The sequence below is a fragment of the Limulus polyphemus genome, unplaced genomic scaffold, assembly GCF_000517525.1.
Source record: "Limulus polyphemus unplaced genomic scaffold, Limulus_polyphemus-2.1.2 Scaffold1216, whole genome shotgun sequence".
NCBI lineage: Eukaryota > Metazoa > Arthropoda > Merostomata > Xiphosura > Limulidae > Limulus > Limulus polyphemus.
The window spans coordinates 70,950-85,023 of NW_013666826.1; the positions used below are offsets into that span (position 1 = coordinate 70,950).

Consider the following 14,074-nt stretch of genomic DNA (forward strand, 5'->3'; position numbering starts at 1 on the left):
CAACTAGAGTTAAGCCTGATTTTTTATAGTAATTATAGTAACGCAGTTAAAAAAGGTTTTTAATTAAATAATGCACCAGAAAATATAGACTAATAACATGCAAAAAGTAGACAAAGTCACTATTCAAAAATATTCCTGGCTTTTTATCTATGCAACAAGAGCCGTTACAAATTCATCTAAGCTAGTCCTTAACTTTCGGATGGGAACGAATCTTGTAATGCGAGTGAAATTAATGATATTCTGTTCAGAATACAATGTTATACAATATGTGATTTGATAGATGAAAACTGTGACTTTATATTATGATATATATATAATGAAACGTAAGAGAGAACTATCAATGAATTGTGAAAGTGAGGATGTGACAGGTGGGTGTGGTAGGATGGTTCTGATTTTCTATTTGATAGCTCTGTAACCAAACAAAATTGAAGGCTATAAAAATTATGGTTTGTTTGATCAATAATGATTTTACAAAGAGTATTTTACGTTTAATTTCGTACATTTTCGAGGGGCGATGGATAAAAGAGGGATGATGACATGCTAAGAAAATGTGTCACGTGGGTCACACACACTAGCGGAAATTCAGGAATTTTTTAAATAATTTCTTTTAGAATTAAGAACTTAAAACTTGTATCCTAGTAAAATATGTATTATTAGCTCAGATTTTATGTTATTTTAATTGCTATAACATAAACAAAAAGTTTAATAAAACTTTGAATGTAAGACACTAAGACCTTGTGTTACGCGCGGTAAAGGGTACCCGGGCTACTGGGTTAACAAATAATAATAATAAAAAATCTACCCATAACTGGATACTACCTTTGTAACAACAAAAGTCCTTACACTTTCTTTCCATTAAGCAACATGCCATTAACTTTCTGAATGGCATTATTAGCAGCTTCTTCAGTCTCAAAATGTACAAATCCATAACCTTTGGAGTTTCCTTCTTCATCTGTAGCTACCTGATATAAAAAGAATTTTTTTTTTTACATAAACTGATTTTGAATATGTGAACCGATACATTTTTTTTATAACTCTTCTTTGATTACAATAACTGTTTTAATGATAATCTTATTTCAGTGATCTCTTATAACATTAGTCTGGCATACTGTGGTTAAAGTTCTTATGCTCATAAGTTAAACACTTTATATTCGTTTATCCAGCAGCAGAGTTGTAAATTTCACTCAATGTACAATATATATATATATATATATTAAGTTTTTAATCTAAGTGATTTTTACCAATAATTATTCTATAAATAAGCCATAAATTCATTTCATGAATGATCTTAATTTTGATTGGCTCACAAAGAAAAATACTGACGTTTGACTGCCTTAACTGCCTCTTTGTTGGTCAAGCTTGATTTTGTAAAATTTATTCATTTCAGTTAGCTATGAAATGTGAGGTTAGAGTATACTATGGGTTGGGTGTTGGTACTTGCCCCCTCATTTTTGATGCTACTATTTATACAAATGTTAAAACTTTGAATTAGATGGATAATGCCATTTTTCACTTTATATAAACTGACAGTAATAATCAAAATTAGTAAATTGCACTACAGCCATGGAGTTGTGCACCAAACAAAATCTGGTGAGAAAATACACTCACTTGAAGTTCCCCAAGGGTTATACTCATTACATGCTACAGATGTAACCAATTATTTACTGTGACACTGCTTTAATAAAAAATAACACAAAAAGATAACTGATTTATTGGTTAAAAAAACTGATTATTGAATACCTTGCTTTTTTTAAACTGTTTGTCAGGCATTAATACTAGACATGGAAAAACAAGTCTAGCAATGTTAAATTGACCTATTTACACAAACAGTACTTCTGATCTACCCATTTTGTTATTAGCCCAAGATATCCTAGGCACCCTTCACCTATCAAACAAATATTTGCCAAAGTTAAGTCAGGAAAACCATTTCTCACTGTATTTTTAATTATTTGCCCAAAGTTATACACATATTATGTATTACAATCAGTGCTTACTAGATGGCATTGAATTGACCTCTATTGGATTTATTCCAAATAACTAGAGAATAGCACTCCCTTTCGTCGCTGTAGTTTCATTGAAACATACACCCTAAATCTATATACGAGCACTCCGATTCTTCACTGTAGTTTCATTAAAACATACATCATATAAATCTAGAGAAGAGCACTCCCATTCTTCACTGTAGTTTCATTAAAACATACATCATATAAATCTAGAGAAGAGCACTCCCATTCTTCACTGTAGTTTTATTGAAACATACATCACATAAATCTAGGGAAGAGCACTCCCATTCTTCACTGTAGTTTTATTGAAACATACATCATATAAATCTAGGGAAGAGCACTCCCATTCTACTAGTATTTTTTATTATTCCAAGTAATTGAAATAGTACCACCAGACTTCCTTGCCCTGTATGTTATGATCAAAGCTACTATGGCTATGTGCCACTATCACTAACTGTCAACTAAAGGAAAGCAACTGTGAAGCAGCAGTTGCCACCCCCACCCCCCCTCTTGAATTGCTAGCTAGAGGGAAGGCAACAAACCAGCAGCACCCATCACAAACTTTCTCTATCCTGTGCACCATGGTTTAAGGAACAATATACCAATTGATTAATGGGATTATCAATTACAAAATACCACTAATAATCTAGCTCTACCTTTGGAATATAGAAATAAGAGTTAATCTCTATTTAGAACATTATTACATACCTAGTATGATCTTTCTACACTGTCTTATACATACAAGTCTCTGTGAAGCTGATAGAATATATCAGGTATGTATCCACTCAAGTTTAATGTCAAACTTTGGGACAGGGAGGTTTTCCAACACTGTGGCTGGGAATAGACTGTCACTGTTAAGACACATGGACAGAGCATGGCTAGTTTTGATAATTGCCTTACTTTATCCAAATATTGATATTATTAGAAATACATATTAGTCAGTGAGGGTACCATCTTACCTTACAGGACAGGATGTTACCAAATGCTGAGAAGGTGTCATACATGGCTTTATTGTCAATACTTTTGTCCAAATTTTTAATGAAGACATTTCCTAAGCCAGACTTTCGTAGAGAAGGATCTCGTTGAGACCACATGATTCTGATTGGTCGACCCTTAATTGTGTCAAAGTTCATCGTGTCCAGGGCACGTTCTGCTGAAATATTTATAAGACAATCACATTTATTTCTCTATCAACACACCTTGCATCTAAATTGAAAGAAAAAATACTGCCAACAACAAAAAAGCCAACTCATGGGTTCACCCATCATCAGCATTCATTAACCTCTACTTTAACAATTTTGCTGTTAGTACCCTTAAATCAGCTTTTCAGAGTCCCATGGTTTGGCAGAGACAAGTTAACTGAACATTCCTAATTACCAGAATTCATGAACACCTAAACAAACATTGAATATGAAACTCCCTTTCCTACACATGAGGTTTATCAAGATAACTCACGAATAACACAAGAAACACACATACTGATAAAGACCTTGGCTGTAAAACAAACCATTCATTATAAGAATGCTTTGTTTCCAGAAAGAACAAGTCTTGAAATACAGATGTTAAAAAGGAATAAAACACCAGTGCAGCCTCTCTTAAGCACAGATACCAAGAATGTTCCACAAATAAGCAGGCAGATAACATCAAGCACAAAGTCATATTCCACTCTTTGAAATCATACAAAAAGTATTAAACAGTAAACTCTCTAAAGACCTAATGGAGAACAAGCCATTTACGACATCCCTTGTGAATGTAAACACAAACTGAAGGAAAAGACAAAACCAAAGTTCATAACATAACAACAGAATAATACTAAAAGTAATGGAATATGAACAGTCCAAAAACTTTGGGTGCAGTGCTTCAGATTATAGGTGCGTCAACATCATTCACACACAATTTGTATATAACTATTTTTCACAAAATTAAAGCAAATTTATTTTACCAGAATAAATTTGTAATTTCTCAGAAAATTAAGCTGTAACAATTTATAATTTTCAGTTCTTAAATATTTGTATTTGCTGTTGGCCACAGAGCATATACATTGATACATGCAGTACATATGGGTTCTTTCTCACATTAATATCTATTGCAGGTGCTAAAGGGATACTCACATTGGTGTGAAGCAACTCCATACCGAAGTTTGAGAATAATAGGCATAACTGTTGAAATTAGTAAGTAACTTTACTTCAGCTTAACAATCATTTCACTTAAATCATTGCTAAATTCGAAATTTAGAAACAAAGTAGCAATTTGCACACGAGTGCTATAAAAATCAAATACTCTAAATAACATGTCACATTTCATGGAGCTTAGATTTCCTACACAAACTGTCTTTAATCCATTTGTTGAGCAAAATTTTAAATATAGTAACAGTTTATATGTTGGACAACTTGTTTCATGTATTACCCAGTGTGTCTATGTGTGTAAAATAATCGCCACCTGGCAAGTTTTAGCTTGACAAGCAGCCTTCTTACAAAAATGGAATAAAAATGTATACAAAACTTTACAACAATGATTTTCGTCACTTTATCAATTTTAGAGAAGTAATAATTTCATATATACACACACAAAAAGAGTAGCCGAGCTTTACTTTGCTCCTGCAGAGTTTAGTATTGCTTTTACCCATTCACTTGTTGGTTCATGTAGGACTAAGATTGTGGTTAAGACTGTTACTTCGTAAGAGATTGTGATACTTCAATATCATATTAATTTAACATGTTCCCAAAGATTATACAAGTAGTGCATAATTTTTTTTTTAACCTTTGAATCTGTGCAATATCTTACAATTCATTATTCAAGATAAATTATTAAATCTTTATTTATTTAATGATGATGTAAAAACAATGACATGTTTTTCTGTAGTTTGCAGTGTATATTATGGATACTTAATCAGCCAGAATGCCAAAAATTGTATTTTAATAAATAATCAAGTAAATGAATAAACAGGCATTTTTTCTTTTACACCAGTTTAATACAATAATAATTTCATAAATATTGTCCTTTATGGGCTAGCAGATGAGCTATGTCATTCACGAATCATTTCAAACATACAAACTCCAGTGCTTCCACCTGCCATATGGCTTATGCCTAGCTCCATTTCCACTTTTACAGTAACTTCTTTAATATTGCTATCTCATTTGACATACATCAGAAATGGTATTTCCATTTCCAACCAACTGCACACTTCATTTCCACAAACCATTTTGGGTAGATTTAAGTGGTGTTTGCACACCCAGTAGTACAGTACTAGTACATGTTGTTTTAAATGTTTTCATCTCCAAAGGTCTGTGATGTGACAGTTGCATGTTATAACATAATAATTAATATTAAGGTTTAAAGACCTCTTTCACCCCCCCAAAAAATGTAGCTACATCAGATGTACAAGTTTATATTTGTATTATGTCAGTATTTCCTGAAACAGAGGAAAATTGTCCTTGCTGTGTGCTGTGGCACAAATCTCAGGAGTTCATATGTACAGCTAATATAGTTAGCTCTCCTCACAGACCTAGAAGAAAAACACTAGGACAGTTCCGGAGATGGTAGGTTTATCTTATAGGTAAGATCTCTTTTCTCTTAAAAATAGTTACAGCATCTTCCTCAAGTTCACAAGATTACCTGGAGGACTGAAGGATAAGACTTTTGTTGTTGTTGAATTCCAAAGGTAACACAATTAGAGGATAGAAATTTAACACCTCCAAAAGACAGAATAAGCTCCTGTCAAGTTAGTTTTCTAAGAAAGCTAAATTATGAGTTGTCATTGGCAGTTTACCAGAATTTATGAGAGGAATAGTTTAAATTTTTACTTTTCTCAAGGGAAGATGTACAAGGACAGCCTTGAAGGACCAAACAGTTCCTTGTATTATAAACTGGGATAGCCTAGATGGGCCAAATGATCTTCTATCCTTTACTTTAGAAAAGTTTTTTTTATTATTTAGTGAATACCCCCCCCACCCCCAAATACAACTAAAGCTGATAATGAGAATATCAACATATAATAATTTTACACAAAATACACCAAGAATTGTAACTTGGGTTTTGTCAGCCTTGGGATGATTCACAGGCTACGGAAAATGTATTGTATGGGATACAAGTTTCCTGCTTCAGGCAGCACTGTGGCAGTATCCTATTTAAACATTAAAGCCTATTGTTATTTTAAGCTTTCTTGGTACATTTTGCATAAAATTACAACTTTATACTTTACTGAACATCAGAAGCAATAATTTCGTTTGTACAACAAGGTTCTCCTGGTCTGTATTGTTGCGAGTCAAAAGAATAACATAATAATGACGGTTACTTTCATTGCAGAAATACAAAGAAACACATAAATGTGATTTTAAAGTTTAAGTTTTTACAACTAAAACTTAACTGTTCTTACCATCACTAGGTTGCTGAAAATTTACATAGGCATATCCTAGCGATCTTCTAGTGATCATATCTCTGCATACTCTAATTGACAAAACTGGTCCAGCAGAAGAAAACTTCTCAAAAAGCATAGCTTCAGTAATGTCAGGATGAAGATCTCCAACATATAGAGAAGCCATTGGATAATTTGGGCCACTTGGATTCATGTTTTGTCGGTGGTCTCAAACTCACAGTAACACTAACACAGACAAACGCCCTTTTTCAACTATTCTCTGTCACAGTAATTGAGTAAATAATCACAGATTAGATTACTCACTCAGCTTTTCAAATATTCATTGAAAATACAAATTAAGCTTAGGCTACTAATATCAATACAATAAATGTAACGTAGAAGTTAGGCCTTTCTTTCAGTCACTAAGCAAGTATATTTTAGTTTTACACAAGTTACAGATTTCTCATTTAGCCTAACTATTAACACTAACTTGCTCCTATAGTTTGTTGTTTCCACAATTTTTTGGTTCTTTTAATACTTTTTCGATTTTTTTTTGTTCTTTTTATTTTTTTAAACTTATTTTTATTATCCTAAGCGTACAAATATTTTTTTTAACCCACGTGAACAACCCTACTCCAAAAAAGACAAGATGGAAGAGGCTTTACGTTTCTACGAAAGACGTTTATATATATGAAAGATATATTCTTCCGCACATATGAGTTGAAAATTATTATTCTAATATTCCCTTTTCATATTTTAATAGTTTGATCCTTTAAATATATTTAGATATGATTAATTCAGACCATCTTAAATATATAATCATAAAGTTTTTATACACTGATCTGTATTCATAGTTATTTTATCTAATTATTTGTGTTTGTCGGATTACTACTGCGTTAAACGTCAGTTCTCAAACGGGGTTACATTTCTCGAATGACGGGTCTACAAATTTCGCCCTAGCGGTACACTACACTACAATAACATAAAGTAGGTCATGGGTACATTTACCTCAGCAAATTTAAGATCTGATGCTTTTTTTTATTATCATACATAAATATATTTTTGATACTTAACTATTAAGAACAATATTATTAGTTTTCAATAAGTTAAGAAATGTAAACTCAAATTATATAATGGTGTAAATTTGTAGTGAAATATATATATATTTATTTATATTGTTTACAAAAGCTTACGTACACAAATGTAATAAGAAATAGGACATTTTTTGTTTGGTTGTATCGAAACGCGAAAGTTAACGTCGTAAGCTTGAGAACTTTTGTATAAAAAATGCTATTCTGGTCACATGAGGATACATTTTAACATTATGGTATATGATTATGCCATGCATTTCTATTTGTCTATCTAATTACAGTTTTTATTCTGAATTTTTCATTCATTCTGCAAATATGTGCAAGTTTCAAATAGAACGTTATCAGTTGTTTGCATATAGTTTTTAAGTACAAAACTACACATTGGGCTCTATGTTCTCTGACCACTGCGGGTAACAAAACACGATTTTTAGCGTTTTGACAATAAAGTTAGAAAAAAAAGACCTTTACACTCCAAATAATTATAAGAGAACATTTATTTCAAAATATGTTTTCGCCTTTTCGACTTCTTCAGGGCTAGTACATAAAACTGTTTTTTTTTGTTGTTGTTGTTGTTTTTAGCTTTATTGCCCTCACATTCGTTATTCTCGAAAAGATGATGGCTGTTCTGCTCAGGATGTATTTGTTGTAATACTACACATTGTGCACAAATGTTGACAGCAGTGTCCTTCAATGGTAGTTCACGTGATATCTCGAGATTACAACCTAATCTTTGTTTGAATAAGAATGTCCAGTCACGTGTCTAATACCAGTCGCTTTATGTATAATTCGACGTTTCCTGTGGAGTAAGAAACATTGTTTGTTTGTTTTTAATTATGCACAAAGCTACACAAGGGCTATCTGTGCTCTGCCCACCACGGGTATCGAAACCCGGTTTCTAGCGTTGTAAGTCCGCAGACATACCGCTGTGCCACTGGGGGGCAAGAAACATTGAATTTAATAAGTCTGGTACATGTTTCTTAATTTCGAAGAATCAACAATATCAGCCAAGATCTAGTAAAATCAATAGTAACAACAGCAATGACACTCACTTTATTTATGAGTTGATTAAAGACTCCTCACTTCAGACACTACCTTGTTCCCAGTCTCTTTCTTTCTTTCTCAGATTCAGTTATTCAGAGTTTTAGCATTATTCTGTGATAAATATCTTGGTCAAATCCTAGCCCATTGTGTATACTTTGCTTAAATACAAACAAACAAATTATAGAAAGAATCTGAAGTTTTGGCTTTAATATTGAAGTTTTAAGATAATTCTTGTTAATTTTTATATTCCATTTATTTCTAATAGGGACCTAAGTGTGGTTTGAACAAGTGCAGCGTCAGAGCCTAATGTTTTTATTTGGTGAGTCCTATTTTTTCTGTAAAATAGTGTTTTCCACGTGATGCATTTTACCTTTAGATTTTGAAATGTTAACCTTTTGACTGTGGCTGCGGAATTTTTGTGAGCCGCTCTATGTATACAGCACACTCGCATTCAACCGCCGAAGGCCGACCGTACCCTATACGGCGAATCATCATTCAATGAGTTAAAAGTGAATTTTGTAAGTTCCAGGCCAGTTTTACATAAGCAGTGCTTAACTGTCTTGTGAAAAGTAAAACGAAAAAGTTAAACACGTAATTATTGTCATTCCAATTGAAAAGCTCCACTGATCTACTTATTCATATTATTTCTGAAAGTTTATAACGCTGGAAACAGGGTTTCGATACCTGTGGTGGGCATAGAATAGATAGTCTATTGTGTAACTCACTCGAGATTTTTCATAATGACATCACAGTACTAAAGGTATTTGGGATTTTTGCACATATTTTTTTTTTTTTTTGTTATCACAACTAAGCCTAATGAAAAATTATAAATTTAAAAATGTACAAGTGTCTGAAAAGTTAAATGTAACAAAAACAGTACTTTTCTGATACATCCTACTTACAAAAAGTAAACCTAATCATGAGCTTTTGATGAATAAAATTGTATAACAGTGGGGAAAAACTGCCGTTAAGCTTTCTCAATTCTTCAGTGAAGTGGCGTTTCTCTTTATAACTTGTTTATAGCAAACACAATGCTGTTGCAATACTAATAAGTATTAATTTTAAACTATGTTTTGTGTTCAATCTTGGGATCCTTACCTTAGAAAGGATATTGAATTGTTAGAAAGCGTTCGGGGAGGGCTACTAGAATAATACCTGGGATGGGAAGATTGTCATGAAAGGAAAGGCTAAGATTTCTGAAATTGTTTTCTCTTGTAAAACAAAGAATTAGAGGGAATCTGTATTTAAGATTGTTATTTATATGTTGATACATCATCTTTTTCATACTTTCAAGTGATATGGTAAGACTAGAGGATACATTTTGGCAGGGTAGAAACGTCTTCAGCTAAGACAACTTTATTTTTCTAACAGGGTGGTTGCCCTTTGGCATGGATTGCCTTCAGATGTGGTAAATGCAGTTAATTTAAGAAAATTTAAGGCTTGATAAATATCTGAACAATAAGTGCTGACTTTGAATATTTTATTTTCATTTTAAAGTTTAGTTTATTGGATGGGATAGCCAAAGTGGTCCATTGTTGTCCTTAAATTATGTCATATATAATATTAACATTTTCGACAAACTACTGACGTTTTGTTTAAAATAAGTTTTAGACTGTGTATACACAATTAGCATTTTAAATTGTTATCATTTTTTTTCTATTTTTCAAATCACTATACAACACAGTGGGCAATTTTAAGCTCAACATGGCGGAATAAGTCGATTTGCTTTATCTTGAAGTTAACATATATCTTTGCCACCAACCTGTTCTAGATAATTTGTACATATGTTTTTGCCACCAGGAAAATTTCTAAAGTATTGCCACCAACCATTTCTAGATTATTTGTACATATGTCTTTGCCACCAGGAACATTTCTAGAATGTTTCCACCAACCATTTCTAGATTATTTATACTTATAATTACTTTCACTACGCTATTTCTTTCAAAAGTATCGTTTCTTCTTTTTTCTGTTGAAGATTTTTGTAGAATCGATATTTTAAATATTATTTTACATTTGCGAACAGAGACGTCGTACAGACAAACACAGCACTAGTCATTTTAGGATTAATGAGTTACGTAATTAGCGAAAATACACTTAGTTAAGATGTATAGGTTAAGCTATCGTTCTAGTGTAGAAATACAGATAATTTATGAAACAGTTACTTTCATCTGTTCATCAAATACACACTCGAGAGATTAAGTAAGTAATGCTTTTAGGTAAAAACATTTGCGTTGGGTATCAGAAAAATTGTTCCAGAAATAGATAATAGCACTCTCTTTGGTATTATAAGGTACATTGATTTCATCCAAGATTAATCTGGTAAGATCCGCGGAATAAAGGGAGGCCTGAGTAGAAATGTCATACAGAATTGAACTGAATTTTTCAGATTTTGAATGAGATTGGGAAAGAAAGAAAATGAACTCAATGTAAACAGAATGAAACACTCTTTACCGAACATGAATTTGTGGAGGACGATGCCTTTAATGGACCTTCCAGAGATCTTTGCATATACAAAGCAATAATTGTTATTCTCAGAGTGCATCCATTACCTATGTCATTGTTAGTCATTTCTACTGGGAAAAAATTGAGAATATACCCTAAGGTATCACCTTATCTGCCAGTAGAAAATACTGATGTTCTCTTTTACACAGTGTACTCTACTTTATAGCAATCTTTCCTATGAGGAAGTGCAAGTAATAGTATGAGCCAGAAAAATAATTAATTAGAGCAAAAATAACTTAGCAACTTCCTTGACCAGTGTTCTATAGTTAAAACAGCATGCATTTATATTTTTGAAATTCTTGAAATTTGTATGTGAACTTAAGAGTTAAGTAAAGAAGGCAGGAAATATTTTGTAAATAATAAGTATAACTCATTCTCGTCCCTGTAAAATACTAACACACACATAAAACAAATAACATAACTTCATTCAATGGGGTAACATATACAGGTGGGTGTTAGCTGAAAATGTAAAAACTAACAGAAGAATTTCTTTAATTACAGTAAGAGTAAGCAAATCATTATGATGAGACCAAGGCCTTTTGAGAGATGATAATGGAATGTCTGGGTTGTTAAATTCTACGTTTTCTTCCTTTTTTATTAAGTAATATTCCTTATTCTAAACAGTTGGTAGATGGAAACAAGATGATCAAATTAATTCCAAACTTGTTCAAAAGGAATTAAGGAGTTTAAATAATAATAAGATTCTTGGGCTAGATAATACAGGTTTTAGAAGAAGGTTAAGAATATGATATAGCTACGTGCTACTATTTTTGGTAAGTCTTTGAATAGTGGACAGGTGCCAGAAGATTGGAAGTTGGTCAATATTACTACTCTTTTACATGGAAGTGATAAAATTATTCCAGTAATTATAGTCGTATTAGTCTTACATCAGTGACGGGAAAAGTTTTTAAAGTTGGATAAAAGATATGTTGAAATGTTATTTAACAGTATTTGAGGATTTGTTGTTCAGTATATTTTCTCATGTTTTGTTGTAAGTGTCTCATTTCCGGTACAATGTAGCCAGCGATGAGAGCCTTATGTAACAAGGTGTTGGGGATATTTTGCTTTAGAATTGGCTAAATATATGTGTATAAAACTGTACTTAAGTGTTTAAGTTGATACCTAGAGACTGACTGAAAAACAGATGTTCAGCTAATCAATTTATACAAACAGGTATGAAAAATTATCTTAAATAAATATTAAGTTTTAGGAAAGTTAGGGTTCACACTACATGAAAGAAATAAGCAAAGAATAAAAAATATGTATCTGACAGAGATAAAACCAATCATCGGAGATCAGAGATTCCAGGATCTAAATAAATTCCAAACGGTCGAACAGTGTTTAGATTAGCGATCCAATAAGCTTCTTTTATTTCTCTATCAGCTTTAGTTTTGAATCCTGTTTCAATACCGACGAGAGTAACATCGTTAATGGAATGACCGGGTTGGTTAAAGTGTTGAGCAACAGGGAGATCTTGTTCGGTGTTAATAGAAGATTTATGGTTGTTAAAACGTTCTCTAACAGTTGTTTGTGTATGTCCTACATATTGATAATTGTATTTTTTACACTGTATAAGGTAAATGGTGTTTTGTGTTACACAACTGATTTCTTGGAATATTTTAGTTTCTTTGGTTGTGCTTGTCATAAAATGAGTCAGTGGTTTCTATGAACTTGCAGGTTTGACAACGAGCTTTATTGAATGGATGACAACCTTTTCTTTTTGGTGGGATGAAATTCACTTTTGTATGAACAAGGATATCTTTTTAGAGTTCTGCTTTTTCGGAAGGGGACAACGGGAACTTCAAGAAATATATAAATATCTGTTTAAAGCGATCGTTCGGTTGTAGTGGATGATTTTTTTTTTTCAGAATTTGTGAAACGTTTCTGAGTTTAAAGTGATAGGTAATAGTAAGAGGAATTCTATTTGAAAATTTAGTATTGCTCTGATTTAGGATGTTTTTCCGCTGAGTGTTGTTAGCCTTTTCGTTCTGTCTGCTGATTTCAGTATCTTTATATCCTCTTTGGAACATGGTTTGTTTTAGATCCTTGGTGTGTTTTCTGTAGTCTGTTTCATCTGAGCAAATTTTCTGTATTCTAAGAGCTTGTCTGTAGGTAATGTTCCGTTTAGTGTAAGAGGGGTGACAGCTTTTATAGTGAACGTATTGGTAACGTCTCTGTGTTCGTTTGTTAATTTTTCGTATATTTTATTTCCGATGAAACTTCAGCGATACAAGTCTTTTGTTAAATAAAACTAGTTTATTCTTTCTCAATTCAACTGTGCAATACACTTAATTTCCACAGCCACTTTAAATTAAACACACGCTATAATTCACAACGAACGATTCACGCGCTTTACTTACGTTACTACCGCGCTTGACTCAATTGTCCGTCTCTATATCTGCCTGTCTGCAATTTTTTTGATTAATTGTCTGGCGCACTTACATACAAGAATAGAGGGCGCCTAGCAAATACAGGATTATTCGTGACGTTCCCCGATCTTTCTAGAACTCATTACGTGTTACCAGCGTCACGTGATTTCAGCTGTCGTAACAGTATTGTAGTCTGTTTGTAGGTTTTTTGTACAAGTCAGTGTGTAAAATTCCATTTTTTAGAAAAACAGTGACGTCAAGAAAATTAATCTGGGTAGGGGAGTAATCACAGGTAAACTTGATTATTTTGTGAAAGGAGTTTGCATGTGAGATAAATTCTTTAAGTGATTTAAGACCGGATGTCCTAATGAAAAATATGTCATCTATGTAACGTTTCCAAGTATGAGATTTTACAGGGCTTAGTTGTAAAAACTGGTTTTCAATATGTCCCATAAAAATGTTGTCATAATTGGGAGCCATTTTGATACCCACTGCAGTACCGTTAACATATAGGGAGCTGGAGAGGGTCTGTCATAGTAAAAATGCATCAAAATTAAGAAAATTACTCTTGGGAAAGGCAGGAGCCTCTGAACCCCGGCCATAATGAGTGCGCGCGTGACGCACATTCCCTCGCTTTGCTTGGTCAAATAAACCTTGTTTCCCACTTTGTATTTGCCTCCTACACCTCTGTATATATATATATATATATATATA

At 32.7% G+C, this 14,074-nt stretch overlaps 1 protein-coding gene across 3 annotated transcripts in view; it reads right to left on the reverse strand.

Moving 5' to 3' along the window:
• LOC106462649 (polyadenylate-binding protein 4-like) overlaps window positions 1–7,027 on the reverse strand; it is a 19,507-nt gene extending 12,480 nt beyond the window's left edge. For 2 of the 3 annotated variants that reach the window (XM_022389958.1, XM_013922591.2), the window contains exons 1-3: window positions 6,379–7,027; window positions 2,963–3,156; window positions 844–962 (exon numbers count right to left, since the gene is read on the reverse strand). In XM_022389958.1, the coding sequence (XP_022245666.1) occupies window positions 844–962; window positions 2,963–3,156; window positions 6,379–6,571 (506 nt within the window). In that variant the 5' untranslated portion in view covers window positions 6,572–7,027. The remainder of the gene's footprint in view (window positions 1–843; window positions 963–2,962; window positions 3,157–6,378) is intronic. The other variant, XM_013922592.2, reaches the window with a different exon arrangement.
• Between the last annotated feature and the right edge of the window lie 7,047 nt (window positions 7,028–14,074).